The 19,949-nt window shown below is 36.9% G+C and overlaps 1 protein-coding gene across 2 annotated transcripts in view; it reads left to right on the top strand.

Annotated features, from left to right (window-relative positions):
* The window catches only part of KLHL1 (kelch like family member 1), a 206,694-nt gene that overhangs the window by 111,069 nt on the left and 75,676 nt on the right, over positions 1-19,949 (top strand). For both annotated transcript variants that reach the window (XM_040991032.1, XM_040991033.1), the window contains one exon: positions 2,264-2,476. In XM_040991032.1, the coding sequence (XP_040846966.1) occupies positions 2,264-2,476 (213 nt within the window). The remainder of the gene's footprint in view (positions 1-2,263; positions 2,477-19,949) is intronic.

Consider the following 19,949-nt stretch of genomic DNA (forward strand, 5'->3'; position numbering starts at 1 on the left):
TTAATGTAACACATTTTCTTGTGATAATGCATTATATTATTTATAAATTGCATTATGATTATATATGACTGTGAAAAGAATAATACACTTCAGCTTAAAAGTAAACAATAAGGAGGGCCAGATTTGTTAAAAAACAAAAAAAATGAATCTAACCTATAGTTTTGTGGTCACCTTTGAGGCCCACACTGTGGCGCAGGGAATTAAGTCATTGAATGTAATGCTTACATCCCAAATGGGTGCTAGTTCAAGTCCCAGCGGTTCCAGTTTCAACCCAGTTCCCTCCTTTGTACTCTGAAAATTCAGACAAAGCTCTTAGCTCTTGGTTTTGGCTTGGCCCTTCCCTAGCCAATGTGGTCATTGGAGAGTGACCCAGCGTAAGGAAGACTGCACTCTTTATGTCTTCCTGTCTCTCTAACTCTTTCAAGTGAATGAATAGATAATACTACCCCACTGTAATTGAAGTTTATTCTAAAATACACATCTTAATAGATTTTCCTGTGCATGTTGGCTTTAAAATTACGGTCTCGAAAATGTAGTTATACATCCTTGAAGTTTTTCTCAGGAGACATATTGGGAAGAAAGGCAAGGGCATGGCAGCAGTGGGATCTTGCCTTCTCTGAGTACCCATTATTCACTGTAGAATTGGGCTTTAAATGTAAGACAATGACTAGTGACTAGTTTTAAAAATATATATGAAAGGCTGCATTTTGCTGTGGTGGTTTCAGGCTCTGTCTGCAACGTAAGCATCATATGTGGCCTGAGTTGAGTAATGGCTGCCTGTGAAAATTGCTATCTGGCTTTCTGCTTATGTTCCTGGGAAAACAGCAGCACATGACCCAGACCACTGCACCCATGTGGGTGTTGTAGATCAAAATCCTGTTCCTGCTTTTGCCCTGGCCGTTGAAGCTATTTGGGGAATGAATCAATATATAAAGTGGATGGGATTTCTCTCTCTCTCTCTGTTTTTTTTTAAAATAACTCTTTAAAAATAATAAAACAATAACTGTATATGAAAAATTCTGTCATTTTGTGGTCTATTTTTCTCTACAAGGTCATCATTTCATGTTTTGAATATACATGGTAACGATCCCCTGCTATGATCTAGGCTGTATGCCAGGACTGAGTTATACAAATTTACATAAATTGGCCTCTTACACCTGATTTCAGGCTCCCAGGTATACTGCATAATTGTCTAGTTTGAAAACTGCTGTGGAAGGGATAGAAATGCCACGCAGGGGGAAGAGGTTGTGGAGGGCAGGCCAAATCAAATAAGACTGAACAGAGCTTCTGTGAAGATCATGGAATGCTTTTGAACTAAACACAAAAATGTAACAGAATTTAGGGAAACAATACAGATCGATGTAGATTAATACTATTTTTTGATCAACGGAGTGAATATTGGAGAGAACATGACAGAAAACAATGATAAATTCAAATAATGTTAAATTTAGTTCATGAGAAATGGATAAAGGAATTAATAAATATTAGAAGAGATCATATTACATTAAACAGCTATAATCAAGTTAAAATTTTAAATCAAAGGGAAAAAGGAGACGATAAAATAAAACAAAAGAAACATCTGAATTATTCCATGATCTTATGTATGTTTTAAAATACTGCTTGGGCTTTGGTATAGAAGATGAAATTGGGCACTAAAAATAGCTTTAAGCAGAATAATTAGAGGTTAAAGAAGCAATCTGGAAGAAAATAATGGGAATCTTTATTAAGCCAAAGAATTTGTAATGAAAGAAAGGCAAAGACATTAATGAGAGGATAGAATATATGGAACTATGATTTTTTTTTACTTGTGCGGCCAATCTGTTTTGTTACCCCCTTTTGAATAAACAATGATACATCTTACAGCATTTTCTGTGTATGATTATATTGCTCTTTTCCAATTCAGATACGTAGAGTTAAGCTTTTAAACTGTAAAATGTTATTTTCATATGCACCCAATCTTACATAGCGTACACTTGAAACCTGACTGTTTAATCACTTAGTACATTCCGCCTGCATAACAAAGCTCAACTTTATAATCCTCCAGTTATTACAAGATCTGCGCTGCCCGGCATGCATTTACACTTCAATTACAATTACAATGCTTTCATCTTAACAGCTTCTGGCTTCTGAAGAATTGAGTCTCAAGGATTATGTTGTAATGAGAACAAAGGTTATTGACTACTCTCCTCATTTCTTTCAGGGATGCTTTGCTAGCTAAATAAAAGTGAAGCAGAATTCATGCCAAGATGTTTTCTCCCCACAGGAAAATATAATGGAAGTTATCAGAAACCAAGAGTTTTTACTCCTTCCAGCGGAGGAGCTCCATAAACTCCTAGCCAGTGATGATGTAAACGTTCCTGATGAAGAAACCATCTTCCACGCGTTAATGATGTGGGTCAAGCATGACACTCAGAGGAGATGCAATGACTTGAGTATGCTTCTCGCCTTCATACGGCTGCCACTGCTTCCACCTCAGGTAATGCGCAACGTTGTTCCAAATGTCTGCATTTAAAATAAACAGCACAATGCGTGTTAGATTATGTATTCACTTTTTGTAAGTTTTAAAAAAATATTCCTAATATAAATTTGATGGTAGAAAAAAAGAATTGGTGAACTTAACTGTTTCTGGCACGTACTGAATTAAATTAACCTGTGTGAGTATGGTACTATCATTTGACTTCTCTGATTTTCAGTTTTTGATATTAAAAACTGAAAGTGAACATAATATAATAATATAATCGCACTTTAAAATACATTATCTATGTATAAAACTAAATTGAAGATGCAGTGGGTGATCGTTCTTTGAAGAATATATATTTGTATCCCTGTGATGGACCAAAATAAACTACTCTGAGCTCCACAGAAGTATAGAACTTAGCAACTGATACTGTGGAATCTCTTATAGTTGGAAGGACATTCCAGACACCAAGTGATTCAGTCAACCCACATTATTAGTGAGATAAGTAGGACACAGAAAGATTGATGAAAAAGTAAGTTCAATCAGCTTATAAGTGGAAGAGTTGCTAGTTTTCTCTGATTTGAAGACACGTATCTTTGCACTAATTTGGCTGTGTTGTAAAGGTATCTGTGTACAGCACTACTTCTCCGTGTTCTCTGGGTACCTAAGATTAACTTGAAGGTAGACATGACCTCTGAAATGATATATAAAGTATAGTGTACATATACATCCAGAGAGAGGGAATACCATGATACCTATAGTATTCATCAGAGTCTTCAGGTGTATTCAAATTATTACTGAAATTTTTACTCATCTATTTATCTGTAATTTAAGAAGTTTGAAATACAATATAAGAAAAAAACTCTCTCTTTCTAAATATATATGTGTACACACTAATACATATATATGTATGAAATTTTAATAGCAAATTCAGAAACGAAATTTAGGTTCATATTTTAGAATTGGAAAGCTTAAAATTGCATATCTATACCAAAAAAAGAAAAAATGAAAGTTTATTAAGAAAGCAATAATTGTGGTTCATAGTTCAATTGAAGCGCATGAAGGGATAAAATTAGACTGAAACAGTTTATAAAAGTTCTGAATAAAAAATTACATGAGCCTATAATGGCATCAATCTCTTATGAAAGAACCAAAAGAATGCACATACACTGATAAGTGAACAAGCTAAAACATGACGCCGAATACTGAAGTTTTTCCAAATCTCCTCCACTGTTATTTTCCAAGCACAGGATCCTCTTTAAGGAAAGGAAAAAGACAAATAGCTCTGTTAGAAACTGATAGCCAATGACAGGAAATTGGACATGAGCCAATAGAAATTGCTGTATCAGTGGGACCTTGCCCTTGGCATGGCCATTGCTGTCCAACAATCCGCACTATAGAAAGGGTTTGGAAAAAAAAAAGAGTGTCCAAAATTTATAGAAACAATTGGACTAACAGCAAAAGACACTAAGAATAGAATGACAGTTCCGTGATACCATGAAATATTTTTCTTTGATGCCTTTTTATTCTTCTGTCATCAGATATGGAGAGATGTGATCCCCTGTGAATCTCTTTTTTTTGTTTGTTTTTTAATTAATTTATTTTTTTAAATGCTCTTACTTAGTTGATTAGGGTACAAAGGGTCAAGGGCTACTGAAAAGTGGGTAATACCATTGTTTCCACACTAATATTTTTTCCCATGTATCTGGGGTCAGGGGAGAAACAAAGGCAAAAGCCCCACCCAGCATCCCACCCATCCCAGGTCCCTGATGTGAGGCACACACCGAGGGTCCTGCTCAAGCAGTTTTGATAGTTCAGCAGTTCTGCATTGCTGTCCATCACACAATTCCAATTGCGATTAAATCTATTCAGAATCCATTGGCTGACATAGTCTTTTCATGGTTGGGGTTATGAGATCAGCAGTTCAGTTGGAGGGATCTCCAAAGAAACTTTATCTGAGATGATCCCAAACCTGATTCTTCTGTGAATTTGCCAGTACAAAGTCTGGCACAGTCCCTCGCCCCAATCAGCTTATGTACACACTGTTGGTTGCAATTACTGGGTCAGTTCTGTTTCCAGCCCTGTCATCCACTTGAACCAATGGGTGTTGTAGTCCAGCTCGATCCTACCCACTTCATACTCAGTCCTCACGCAAACCAGTGGGAGCTGCAGCCTGGCTGGGGCGACTCCCCATAACCCTCACCAAGCCTGCTCCCTACCCTGATTCCGATGCATGCCAGTATGTACCGCAGGCTTGTTCAGTCTGTCCCACATCCCATTTAGCTCTGGTACTTGTCAATGGGCATTGAAGCCTAGTTCAACCCAACCAATGTACTATCCAGCCCACATGCCTACACACAATACTGGCAGGTGCCTTTCTGTCTAGCCACCCTTGCCTCTGTCCTGGTTTTCATGTTCTACAGTGGGAGTGGTTACCCACAAGGAGAAGTGCCCACTATCTCCTTCCTAGGCCACTCCAACTTCTGGATTGTGCACTCTCCAGGTGGTTCTGGCATTTAACTTAACAGAATTGGCCCCCAGTGCCAGCCTCTGCCATCTGATGATCTGGAAAAGCCCAACCAACCCTCACCCACTCTAATTTTTGCTTGTACCAGTTGGAACAAGCAGCCCAATCTGGCCCATTCCCAATCTAGCTCACATGAGGCCCACAGGCCCTGCCTGGTCTAGTCTGCCCCCATCCCAACTCATGCTCTCCAATGGGAGTAGTTGTCCAGCAAGGGAGCCCACATTCCCCTGATGGCTTTGCCTCCCCCCAACCCTGCCTGGTTTTCACGTGTGCTGTTTTGGGTGCTGCAACTACATCTGGTATGGCTCACCTCACCTTGGCATTCCTTAATGCGTATTGGTATGTGTTGCAACCGAAACTGGCCTGACCCACACTCTAAGCTGGCGCTCAGATTTGCCAGTGATTGATATGAACAGGTTCAGCCTGGTCTGGCCCCCACCTATGTGATATGTATGATGGTGGGTATCTTCCTCTGGCCTGGTCTTGGTTGCTCCATATCATAGTTCTTGCGCTCACCTGTAGGTGCCATGTTCCGGCAGAAAAGTTTCACAAGCTCCTCCTTCCAAACCTCTCCCTATGCCAGGTCTTGGCATGTGCTGGTGGTCCCATGGGCCAACCCTCCTTGCTGGCCTTCAATCCATTCCAGTTCTTGGTGTTGGCTGTTTCACCCCAGCCAGCCAAGGCTCGTCCATATCCAGACACTACTCATACATGGCTCAGTAGGGGCAGAGACCCAGCCTAGTCTGTCCTACATCTACCCAGATTCTCCAGAGCACCAATGCTGAAGGCATCTAGCCCAGCTTGTTGCACCCAGCCCCAGTCCACAATTGTGCCTAAGGAGTTTGTAGCCATATCCAGACCAGAACACAGCCCCCAGTCCCTCCCGTGGGAATCCCAATCCAGCAAGGGTGTACTCTCACAGTTCCACAACCCAGTATATTCCCAGTTCTAGATTTCGTACGTGCCAGTGGGCGCTCTGACCCAGTTGTCTCAGCCCCTCACCTGTCTCAGCCTTTGCCTTTGCTGTGGCCTAGTATCTCTGGCTCATGCAGATCAGTCAGTGTAAGAGCCTAGCATGACCTGTGCTCCATCCTGATTTCTCTTTTTCCTTGTGAGTTAAGGTTTGGTCAGCCTGCCCAGTCTGCCCCCTTCCAGTTGCAGCTCGCCCCTACCCACATCCTGTTTTCGGATGCACATTCAGGTGCTGCTGCCTTGACCTGCCCAGACTGTTGTCAGTTTCTTTACCCGTAAGTGATGGCAGGTGCCATGGTCACACCTAGCTCCGCCCATCACCACCCCAACTCTTGGACAAACCAGCAGGACTTGTATTTCCACAGGGTTGAGCCCACACTTCCTCCAAGATAAATATTTCATTATTGTATTATTATGTCTTGTCAATTTTAAACATCATTGATAAAATACACCTGTGCTGAAATGAAGTACCCACATCTAGTTGATACTGTTCTTATTAGAAAATATTCAAGCAGCAAGATTGACTGTTATTCATTTTATTTTGGCTTATATGTGCCCATCTCTTAGACCTTTTCTTAGGTTATTTTAGTTTTTTAATCACTTTCTTGAATTGGCTGTTTTATGTTTTTGTTTCGTATTGATTTTCTGAAAACCTGATCTAAAATTCTGCTTACAAAATGCCTGGCAGAGTCAGTACTGAAATTTCTGCTGAATAAGAAAAAAAAAGAAAAAAAGGTTTACCCTAGTTCACAGAATTTGAGTTTTATTTATTGTAACTATCTGTTGATAGATGGTTTCTCCAATATATGAGATGAATCTCTACAACTGAGTGTTACAATGGAGCCAATAGCAGGTATTAGGAATGTTGCCATAGACACGGTTGGGGAACTTTGGTTCACACTTTATTAAAACTTCTTCCTGAATGAGTAGTGGGAAAACAACTATGGATTGGCAAAACTGTCTCATCTTATTACTGACTTAGATAAATTTATAAAACATAAGCTCGGGCCCGGCGCGGTGGCGCAAGTGGTTAAAGGTCCTCGCCTTGCACCCCCGGGATCCCATATGGGCGCCGGTTCTAATCCCGGCAGCCCTGCTTCCCTTCCAGCTCCCTGCTTGTGGCCTGGGAAAGCAGTCGAGGACGGCCCAAAGCTTTGGGAACCTGCACCCGCGTGGGAGACCCGGAAGAGGCTCCTGGCTTCGGATCGGCATAGTATCGGCCCGTTGCGCTCACTTGGGGAGTGAATCATCGGACGGAGGATCTTCCTCTCTGTCTCTCCTCTCTGTATATCCGCCTTTCCAATGAAAAAATAATAAAAATAAATCTTTAAAAAAAAAAAAAAACATAAGCTCACCCCAAATTACTCTAATACCTAAGGCAGTTAGTTATATGTTTAAAAACCAATTAGCTACATGACAAAATTGTTACATCTTCATTGGTGTAATTCCTGAGAAAAATAAAATAAGCTTCATAAAAGTTGTACTTCAAAATTAAATTGAAAGTATTTTCGTACGCATTAAAAGATATTACACATGATACTTATCAGGAACTCACAAAGCACAAGAATAATTACCTCCTCCAATTAAACTTCAAAGTGAATTTCATTTTTTACTCATATCTATTTCATACAAGAATGATAAAATTAAAATAGGATGTAATAGTTTATAATCATTTTTAAAAGGACTAAGGGAAATGGCAGCAAATTTGTATCATAAGAAAACTATTTAAATCATTAGAACTTTTCCAATGCTTTTAACTTATTGCTTGGAAAGCTGAATGAATTCCTGAAGCTACTTCAATATTTTACATGAAGATACTGATAGGCAGTGGAATGCATCATTGAAGAACTGTAGAAGTATGACAAAGAAAGCATTATTAGGAAGCTTTTCACATAGATGTATTTTTAAAACATGACTTAAAACAGCATTGCCCAAAAAGTCAATTTAGATATTTAAGAGAAGAAAACGGAAAATGAATATCTGGAGTATTGAAACATTATAAAGTCTAATTAGAAAGAAAAATACAATGGAATAGCTTACTAGTTACATTAAAAAACAAAGCAAACAAACAACAACAATGAACAGCGAGGAATCCTGATGGTCTGGGGTTTTAGAGGGGAAATCACGGCAAAAGTGTGGATGATCCATGTGCTGTAGCAGAGATGCAGAGAGGTCAAACAGAATAGGCTTGAGCATTGATTTTCGAATTATGACAATAAGGTCATTGATGGCTTTGACAATTGAGTCCCTGTGGAATAAAGTTAAAGAAGGTTGGGATTCAAGAGAGTGTATATGTTTAAATCATCTTCAAAAGCTTTACATAAAGGTCACATTGTTTGAAAATCTATGATTTATGCCTGAAATTGCTTACATCAAAATAAAAATATTTTAATTCTACTTTTCTACTTGCTTTTTGAAATATGACTATGGAGTCCTTAAACTTGTGAAAATGAACAGAAAACATTAGTCTGTATACATTTAACTATTTAGTTCTAATACAACGATTAGAATCACGCACACCTTAACATTTTACAAAGACTCACAGCATTCATATAAAGCATGATGCATTATAGTAAGAATCTGAAACAAGAAAAACTGGAAACCAAGAAGTTAAGGGAACTCTAAGGAATACAGAAGCTACAAATAGTGGAGCAACTGCTACGTACTGTGCTGTGGTAGATAGAAGAGCCCTACAACCAATGTCCAAGGTTTGAGTCCAGACCTTTAACAGAAAGGAATCATGGCCCACTGTGCAGCAAAGAAATCCCTGACATTTTATGTGAAGGCTGCTTTACATTAAAAAAAATGTATGATATCTGTATCTTTGGAATTGGCTTATTTCACTGAGCATATAGTCTTAGTTGGTAATAGTTGTAGTTGGGAGAATTTCATTCTTTTTAATGGCAATTAGTATTTCAGGGAGTAGATGTACCACTGTTTCATATTGCTATTGTAGATTGTGTTGTTGTGAATATAGGATTTCAGAGCACTTTCTCATATGCAAATTTCATTTCATTTGGATATAATTCCAGAAGTGGGATAGCTAGGTCTTATGGCAGGTAAATTTTCAGTTGTCTTTTTCACTCTCTCTATTGACTTCCATAGTGGTTGTACTAGCCTGCATTCTCATCAGCAGTGAAGGAGGGTACCTTTCTCCCCACATCCACACTAGCAGGTGTTGTTAGTAGAGTTCTGAATTGCAGGCCCATCTCATTGGGTTTAGGTTGAACTTCAGTGTGGTTTTAATTTGTATTTTCCCGACACCTGGGTAGCCTGAGCATTTTTTCATATGTCTATTAGCCATTTGAAGACATAAATTGTAAGGAATAAATTATAGCTGGACTTTGATAACTAATGAAATGCAATGCTTCTTCATTGTGTATACATGTATGTATATGTATATATATATGCAGCATTGAATACATCTCCATTTCAACAAGATTTTTTATAATTTATAATCCAAAAACAATGTAAGAATTTTCCTCTCTTTCTTTGTAACTCTTTCAAGTAAAATGATAATAATGCAATCTTTAAAAAATAAAAATGAGGCTAGCTTAATGATTTAGCAAAATAATTCTCCAACTGCTGGGTCAGCATCCCATATGGGTAAGGAATTAATCCCAGCCGCTCCACGTTTGATCTAGCTCCTTGCTTATGGTATGTAAGGCAATAAAGATGGCCCAAGTACTTGGACCCCTGCACTCGCATGGAAGACCCAAAGGAAGTTCCTGGCTTCCAGCTTCAGACAGGCTCAGCCCTAGCCACTGCAGCTGTTTATGAAGTGAAACAATCTCTCTCTCTCTCTCTCTCTCTCTCCTAATCTCTCATGCTCTCTCCCTTCCTCTTTATCTTCTGCTCTCTCTTCTCTGTATCTCTGCTTTTCAAATAAGAAAAGCAAATAAATCTAAAAAAAAATTGAGGTTAGAGAGTGTGTGTGTGTGTGTGAGTCACCGGGGGGGGGGGGCGGGATTCCATCCGCTAATTTCTCACCAAATGACCATGACAGTCAGAGGTGTACCATACTGAAGCCAGAAACCTAGAACTGCGTCTGAATCTCCATGTAGCTGGCAAGGATCCAATGCCTGAGCCATCACTACCACATCCTCCACTACTGTGTGAGATACCAAAAGAGGATCCTCTATTTATGCATCTCTCTAATGTTCTTTTCTTTCAAGTAAAAAATAACTAAATCTTAAGATTACAAAAAACCACCCAAAATAAGAATACATTCTCTATTTTAAAATAAAAATTTGCTTACTATTTTTCATACCCAGGTGAAATATGTAGTCTTTAAATTTATTTATTTATTTATTTATTTATTTATTTATATTTCTTTATTCTTCCACAAAATATATTTATAAGCAGAGAGCGTCCCTCCTATCCCCCCATCCCTCCCTATATGGCCTCCTACTGTTATCCCCAAAATATTGTAAAAGCATAGTCATTCATTTCACATTATAAGCATAACTTTCTGATGTGTAAGTGTATCATGACATGGAAATTATAGGAAAGTGTATAAAATAATGTAATGTAGGAGAATCAAGATGGCTGAACAGAGCCGAGGACACATTTGAACAAACGAAGATTAGCCAGGATGAAGCAGAGAGGGCACACTCCAGGAAATAGGAGATCCCGGCATCACCTTCAAGTGCGGATTTAGCATTGAGCCATTATATGGGCCCAAGAAATTTAAATTTTAATTCTTTCACAACACATCCTTTTGAATAATTAAATTACACTATTTTCTTATTTTTAAACTAAACATTCATACAACAATCATAAATATATACTGAAATACTTATGGAGAAAAAAAAGAAGAGAACACTAAGCATTATGCCAATACAGTTAACTGCTAGATAAATCATAATGCACATAATGGAAATATCAATAAATATAGACATATAGCACACATGTTTAAAAATGCAATTAAGATGAAAACAATGATACTAATTTTCATTAATAATGCAATAAAATATGCTTAAAGAGGGCTTTTAGTTAGATAATACAATATGAATGTGTCTTTATTAAGATGTTGGGAGTGATATCTATTACTCTTAGAAAATAACAGTTCTCTGCAATTTTTTTTTTAAAGATTTATCTTTATTATTTTTTTATTGGAAAGGCGGATATACAGAGAGGAGAGACAGAGAGGAAGATCTTCCGTCCGATGATTCACTCCCCAAGTGAGTGCAATGGGCCGATACTATGCCGATCCGAAGCCAGGAGCCTCTTCCGGGTCTCCCACGCATGGGTGCAGGGTCCCAAAGCCTTGGGCCGTCCTGGACTGCTTTCCCGGGCCACAAGCAGGGAGCTGGATGGGAAGCGGGGTTGCTGGGATAGAACTGGCGCCCATATGGGATCCCGGGCGTGCAAGGCGAGGACCTTAACCACTGCACCACCGCGCCGGGCCCAGTTCTCTGCAATTTTTAAAGAAATATTTTACTCAAGCCTTGGTACACTGCATCCATGTGGGAGTCACAGAAGAAGCTCCTCACTCCTGGCCTCAGATTGGTTCAACTTAGATCATTGAGAGCAGATGGAAGCTCTTTCTTTGTCTCTTCTCTCCATAAACCTGATCTGCCTTTCTAAAAGAGAAATAAATAATTCTTTCAAAATCATTTTAATTTTATTAACAAAGTCATCCCCTATTTCTTTGATTAGAAATTACTTAAAGAATAATGATATAAAAACATTTTGGAAATTGGAAAAATATATCAGATATACTTTTGGTGACTTTTAAATAAAGTAATTATTTGGTATGGAGTAGCAATGTAGCATTTTTTTTTAAATTTAAAATATTTCTTGAAATGCAGTTAACAAGAGAGAAGGAAAGTCAGAGGCAGAGAAAGATCTTCCATCCATTATTTCACACCTCAGATTGCCATAATGTCTTGGAGCTGGGCCAGAATAAATCCAGGAATCAGGAGATCCATCCAGGTCTCTCATGTGGGTTGCGGGAACCCAAACTCTTGGACCGTCTTCTGCTTTCTCAGACACATTAGCAGGAAGCTGGATCAGAAATGGAGGAGCTAGGATTCTGGCATCTCAGCTTGGGGCCTGACATGCTGCACCACAACCCGGGCCTAAATACAGAGATTTTAACAATCAAGGTTAATTAATATTAAATGAATCACTTATTCCCAAGAATGTTCAAAGCATGAAGACCCATGCCATCTGAAAATTAGCTTTTAAAAACAAGCTCAATCAAAGTGTGAAGGCATCTCTAAATTATTCTCTGTTGTAGTTTAGAAGAAATACAATATTCTTTTTTTTCTAGCGTAAAAAAAAAGAACTATAATAATTACTTTAACAAATCATGATTTTGAGTGAGGGAACGTTAGTCAGTTTTCAGTAGAAATCAAAAACAGAAGAAATGATTCATTGAAGATAATTCCATTTTGCATTTTAAATCATTGTGTGTTAGATTGTAGATTTCCTGATTAAAAAGAAAAATATTTAAAGAGACATACACTATTTTTTTCAAAATACTTAAAATGCATGTCACATAAAAATATTATTTGATAGATTCTGTTAAGGAGACTTTGTTTTTGTTTTCAGAGGATTTCAATAAAATAATATGCCTAAGGTTATTAAACATTTCAGTCGTCACATTTTACAAATTCAAATTTGTCATGATCCTCTGGTTTTACTTTTCATTTTTACTTTTGATACTTAAAAGAGGCCTAGATCTATTTGTTTTTCAATACTTGGACAGATGAAACATGCTTATGCAATAATTAATATGTGACCTTTGCAGTCAGAACAGCCTGCCTTTCCTCATGATGAAGTATGAATTATTATGCAGGAACTAGAGATTACTAAATATTAAGACTTCTTGTTATCTTTATATTTGATCTGCTGGATTATTTTAGTTATTTGCTCTAGATCAGCATTTCTGGGTGCTTTGTTGGGCAAATGTTATTTGAAGTTTTCCCCCAAATAAATAATTCATATTTTTAAAACGTTTGCAAGTCCAGAAAGCATTAGGTCACATTCCCCTTTGAATATTTCACAATGTAGATTGGTGGATTAGAATTTGCTGAGTCTTTTAGTAAAGAAACATGCTTCACCCTGATTCCTTTCTTTTCAAACATTTTAATCCTGTTAATATCTGTTAAGCCTCTGGAAGACTGAGTCACAGCAACTCTAGGAAATCACTGTGCTAAGTAGTTATGTTTTTCTTAGAATCATCGCATTCTTAAAGGTAAAGGCTTATATACCTCATGGGTTCTCATGTAGGGTAAATTATCCTAAATTAAGAAGGTTTTAGATATTTTTGTACTTAAGGAAATTGGCTTACTTCCATTTCTATGAGTCTGTCTGATACAAAGTAGCCTGCAGAGTTGGCCTTGCTGAGCTGGAAAAGCAGCATATGCAGGGAATTCAATAAGCTGACCTATAAAGACCTGGAAATAGAGTCATAAATAATAATGAGTGTGTTATTCTCGATTCAGTCAGCTGTGCGGGTTTTCCAAACCATTGAACAACTTTCCAATTTGCTACAATTCAGCTAAGTGCTGTACTCATTCCAAAAGGAGGCTACGAATGAGAGGTGATAAATATGAGGTAAAAATTCAGGAAGTGATGAATATTTAATCACAAATGAACATCTAAAGTTTGGTTTACACAAAAAGTCACTTTCAATATTCATCTATTAATACTAATAAAAGATGGAATTTTAGCTTCAATACTAGTTTTACATTCATGGGAATGTATGTTCATGCTGATGGTCAATTTTGTCAGTACGTGCTGAAATATGGGCAAGACTGAAGAGAGAGATAGGTTATGTTGGAAATCTAAAGACCTTCTTACAAATGGTAAATGCCCATTAAATTTGATTGTCCAGTTTTAGTGGAATGGCAGTGCGTTTTGATTCCATGTCCAGAAATAAACCTAAAAATGTGTTCTTTCTTTAACAACAACAAAAAAAATGTCTTCTCAGTTATTGTCTTTTAGTCTATGATTCCCAAACATTTTCCTCATGTGGTTCTTTATTTTATTTTAGTGGGTTTTTAAAAACTATTTATTTGGAAAGGCAGATTTTATCAAGAGAATGAGATGTTGAGCCCACTGTTCTCTTCCTGATCACCCCCAACAGCCAGAGCTAAACTGATACAAAGCCAAGAGCTAGAAGCTTCTTCATGGTTTCCCATGTGGCTGCAGGGTCCCAAGGCTTTGGGCCATCTCTGCTGCTTTCCCAGGCCACAATCAGGGAGCTAAATTGGAAGTAGAGCAACCAGGACATGAAGCAGAACACATGAAATTCCAGCGAGGGCAAGGCAAGGATTTAGCCACTGAGCTGTAGCACCAGGCCCTCCCTCATGGTTTTCAGTATTCCTCTTCAGAAGGTTTTAAAACTACTCTTCCTGTGTATTAGACACGATTATTTTTAATGGAATACATGTTGATTTCCTAAGTTCTGTGATTCTTTTTTCCTTTCTGTATCTGTTCTCCACTTTGAATATTTTTAAACACATAGTGAAAAAAATGATTTGTGGACCTGGGCATTATTTACATGGACATTACCATCCCAAATTCTTCTTTATGTGCAGAGAGCAATGCAGTCTTTTGAACATTTTTTTCTGTTTGCTTATGAGAAGTTCTCCATATCTACTGCCATACCTTGATACTCATGTTTAGACACACACATACTTGATTACCTAATTAGCCAATAAAAACTCAATACAGATTCACTTTCCTGGGAGGATTTCTTTCACTACTAATCATTTTCAGAAATTGTTTCTCGTCTTAGTGTTCCTATAGGGTTAATTCCATTCTTTGGACATGTGATGTTTAACTTGAATGATGTTTTTAATTTTTACTTGAAAAGTATTAATTATACTTGAAAGGTAGACCTTCATTCTGACACACTTCCAATGGCCACAGTGGCCAGAGCTGAGCTTCTCTGAAGCCAGAAACTGGGAAATTCTTTTCGGCTCTCTCTGCTGGTGCAGGAGTCCAGAAATTTGAGTCAATTGCAACTGCTTCTCCAGGAGCTGGAACAGAATTGGAGCAGTCTGGATGTGAAACATTGCCCATATGGGTTGGAAGCCCTTCAGGTTGAAGATTAGCCTGAATGCCAGCCCCTCTGTTAATAACTTTTATTTTGAGTTTATAGTCATGGATGTACAAATATCATCAGTGTGTTCACAAATATATGCATACATATTTATAGATGAAGAGAAGATATATACTTACTAATTTTAAGATAATTTTAACATTTTAACTTTGTGTTCTCATATTTTGCCACTTCAAACACTTGAATCTTACAGAAAATGACTCATTAATCTTGCATTGAAGAATAAAAGTGGTGTTGTTTTCTCTGTGATAGCAATACAGTTTCAAGGGTAAAGAGGGTTACTCCTTTTCTTAGTTAACGATGACCAGAATTGCAGAATTGTATCATTGGAACAATGCAATTCTTCAAGGGAAGAATTTTTTTTCAGAATAACAGACCCTAAATGCTACTTGGGTGTTCTATGGCAGTGTACTCTGATTATAGCAAATGCAAATTGAAATAATGTATTGCTGACCACATAAAGTTTTACTGTATATACATAATGCATTCCTTCACATATTGTTCCAAGGTTAGACACAAGCCAGGTGTTTTTGGTTTGTGAATAGCTCCTTTGTCCACTGATGCACTCAGCTGCTTCATAGCAACTAATTATTTGTCTTATGAAAGACAGGAAAATGTGGCAAATATTTCTTAGAAAATGAAAATATAAGCCTTTCACTTTTATCCTTATGACTAAAATCAAATGGAAAAATAAGAACATAAGCCTAAAGAAATCTAAAATGTTGAGACAGCATTAACAGTAATGACTAATTTCTGAGAGGTGCAAAGTACTTCGGTAAATACGAATGTGTGTATTTGCAGTAAACTATAGTGAGCAAAGGTATTTGTATAAGTAAAAACATGAGAGAAACAAACCTGAAGTAAAATAAAATTTCTTCACTGTATCTTTCTACAACAGAAAAACTATATTTAAGGATAATTATAAGTGGTTAGATGTTGTAGCTACATGGGCAAAATCAGTCTTGTAAGTTGAGATAAATGTTTTCTATACAAAGAATTACAATAATGGAGCAATTTTTGTCTTACAATGATTTTTCATGTAACTCTGCTTTCAGAATTTATCCAACTTCAGCTTCTTTGAAGAGACAAAATAATGAGAAGTAAATGAACTGTATTTCATGTTAATATTTTGCTTATAACCATCTGTTCTTTCAGTATCATCATTTCCCTTAATTCTTGGACACGAGAAATATTTGTATTTCTAGTCTGTCACTTAGAGCTAAAATATTTGCAAATATTATATTCTCTTATTTAAATACAATTAATAAACATTGGATTCTTTCAGTCTCTCTGAGGATTGATCAGCAATCAGTGAAGGGAAGGAAGGGGAGATTAATTAATTGAATTATATTGGAAAAGCAGATCTACAGAGAGAATGAGAGGCAGAGAGAAAGATCTTCCATCTGCTGCCTCCGAATGCCCCAACAGTTGGAACTCAGAAGACTCTTCAGGGTCTTCCACATGGGTTCAGAATTCCAAGGTGCTGAGCCATCTTCTAGTGCTTTCCCAGGCAGCAAGCAGGTAGCTGGAAGAGAAGTGGTGCATCCTGTACATGAACCAGAACCTATATGGGATCCTGGCATGTGCAGGGAGAGGATTTAGCTACCAGACTGTCACGCCAGTTTAGAGAAGGTTTTCAACTTTTGGAGAACAGCAATGCAGTTACACAAATCTAACTAGTAAGATATGCTAAGAAAACTCATAGAATTTCTAAGTTTCATTAGGAAAAGATAGCATATTTGGAATTAAATTCATAAGCTGGAAAGCTGAAATCACACATGGGGTAAAACATGCATAAGCAAGATATTCTTTTAATGATGAGAAATTCATGTGTCTCTCAGCCCAAGAAACAACTTCATTTATGAGGTGGCAATGTATGCCAAAAAGTATTAAGGCAAATCACATAGAATAGCATTTAACAGTTTGAGTTTGTAGGGCCATGTTTAAAACCATTTAGAGTTGGTATTTAAAAAATCACTTTCATTGTTATCTAGGTATTATAATCAGACCCTTATTTGGAGAAGATGAAATACTTGATATAAGCAATATCTAGAATTTACAAACTGCAACTTTATGAACGTCATAGAACAAGAAAAGCTTACACTCAGTCAAAGTTCATCAATTCTACTATCATATCTTTTAAGCAATATAATGGTAAAGGTAAATTACTAATTAGTATCATACAATTAATGAATTTTTAAAAATATGGATAAATCATTTGCTTTGTGTTACATATTCTTCAATTTTCCTTAAGTAGGACTGATAAATTTGAAAAATGCTTTAAATTGTGATATATTATTCAAATATACACAATATATTATTACATGCTTGATCTAATGATAATATTCTAAAAAATGTAAAAAAGCATCACTACAGTATACATGGTGAATTGAAAATTGTGTTGTTTGCTTAATTAAACTTAAGATAGTACTAGAATTCACATCTAAAACTTTAAACCCATGAGATGTCAACATACTTTTATGTTTATTTCTATTTGTGAACTATCCATGACATCTCACAGATATTCATGATTTATGTAGAGAAGTTTGTTCATTTTTTAAAGAACCAGAAATACCACATCAAGAGTATTCTTTTTTCTGAAAACGCTTTTAAACATTGATTCAGTATGACAGATTTTAAAAAATGAGATATTGTCACATGTTTGAACTTTCTGTGCTAAATATGTGTGTTTTGTTCCAATGACATTTTCTCATCTTTTCAAAGAAAATTTGAGTCTTCTGTCAGTCCCTTTTCTCAATGGCATTTGCTGTAATGCTGAATATTAAGAGAGATCTAATCAATATGCTTATTTTTACACACTTAGCCTGTACTGTGACACCTTCTGTTATTAATAACAGTGATGTGGTTGATGGACCACATAGATAAAAGCCTTAAGTGACTTGATACTGAGGATGACGTTGTCTTTACCTCAAACAGTTGGGAAGAGGAAATGACTCAGTGAGAGTAACAGGCAAAGTCAATGTGTCCTCCGAGGAGGTCCCTGACTCATCACGCTGACCTGAGAGCATCATGTTGGCTGCGATCACATCTCTGTGTTAGAGAGTCCGACAGCTGCCAGCAGTCAGCTGGAAACTCAGCAGCCTTTCATTCCATTTCACACAACATTTTTGTGTAAGATTCATTTGAATTATTTCATAAAACATTTATCTGTGTGTCTAATAATCATGGAGGAGTAGAGTTTACTTTTCATACTAAGAATCAGTTACAGTTTTAAAATGTATTTAATTCTATTGCTGTTTCATGGCCAAAAATATTAGAAGGTCTTGTGAACTATTAAATTTTTATTAACTGCATTTATTGCATAGTTAGCAAAATGGAATGCTTTAACATTAACGCCAAAATGCTTCGGAAAACAGATATTCAGCTTAGGCGAAATGTTCTGTACAAAATGATCAATGCTACTTTGTGATTCTGAATACACATAAAGGAATGGGAAAGTTAGATCAAATATATAGATCATTATGAGAAAAGCAACCTTCCTGGAAGACCATATTTTAATTAGTAATACATTTTGAATATGTTATCCATTCATCATTGTGTGCTAATGTCAACCTTGTACCAGGGGTTTTACTAGTCATGCAGCATGTAAAGATGAATAATGCATACCCTTGGGGATGATAAAAAATTGTGTGCAACTAAGTGTTGTAGGTAAAAAAAAAAAATAGGGGTTGCAATAAGTCCAGTATCAAGGAAGACTACCTTCAAGAAATTACATGTCTAAAAGCATAAGATGTTTGATGAGAACTGAGGCAGAAGAGGCTTTCTGGAAAGAGGGAGGAAATTCAGGCATCATGAAATAGATGTCATAGTCAGACTATTACAAGGTATCCAGCAATTTTCAGTCAGGAAGTCCTGTAAGCACAATGAGATACGATGCTGGAAACAAACAGGCAATTGAAAGCTAAGTGTAGAGGTCAGTTTTTCCTAGAAGTGCTTTAGAGTTCCTAGAAGTATGTTATATTTTCCTAAAATGTTTACTTACTTTATACTTTTATTTTATTTTATTTTTACTGGAAAGTCAGATATATAGAGAGGAGGAGAGACAGAGAGGAAGATCTGTCCAATGATTCATTCCCTAAGCAGCCACAACGGCCACAGCTGTGCAGATCCAAAGCCAGGAGCCAGGAGCTTCCTTTGGGTCTCCCAACTGGGTGCACAGTCCCAAGGCCTTGGGCCGTCCTCCACTGCTATCTCAGACTACAAGCAGGAAGCTTGATGGGAGGCAGGACAGCTGGGATTAGAATCAGCGTCCATATGGGATCCTGGCATGTGCAAGGGGAGGTCTTCAGCTGCTAGGCTATAGAGCCACCCTATGCTTCCATTTTAAAATGAATTCTATAAACCTACAGATGAATTTCTGAAAAATGTAAGCCATTTATGTATTAAATGATATTATTGTTCAACAGTAGAGTATAATCATTATAGATAAAGGTTTTTAAAGGCAAGAAAAATATGTGCAGTTCAAAAACAAATCAAATATTCATATTTGATATACTAGTAACAGCTTGTAACTTTTAAACAGTGTATATCATTGTCATGTCAAAGGAAAATATACATAACTCAATTAATTAATAACAAATTTTGAGTGACTATCTGAGACTTGAATCAGGCTCTCTTCCTAGAGCTACACTGTGACTTTGGGCACTGAATCAATGCTAAGGATTGTCATCTCTTTGAAGTGTTTGTAACCAGAATTTTAGGCAATGCATGTGGCAAGAATGGAAAAGGAAAAAAAAAATTCACAATGGTAAATGTAAATAAGTGCCTTGAAAAATCCTTTTTAAAAAATAGAAATGAAAATAAAGCAGTGTAGAGTACGTGTAGGGGACGGAAAGATCGCAAGACTGAAGAGAAGTAGTCAACAGAATTAAATGCTTTAACATGTAAACAGA

The sequence above is a fragment of the Ochotona curzoniae genome, unplaced genomic scaffold (genome assembly GCF_017591425.1).
Source record: "Ochotona curzoniae isolate NIBS_2020 unplaced genomic scaffold, NIBS_Ocur_1.0 contig_64, whole genome shotgun sequence".
NCBI classification, from domain to species: domain Eukaryota; kingdom Metazoa; phylum Chordata; class Mammalia; order Lagomorpha; family Ochotonidae; genus Ochotona; species Ochotona curzoniae.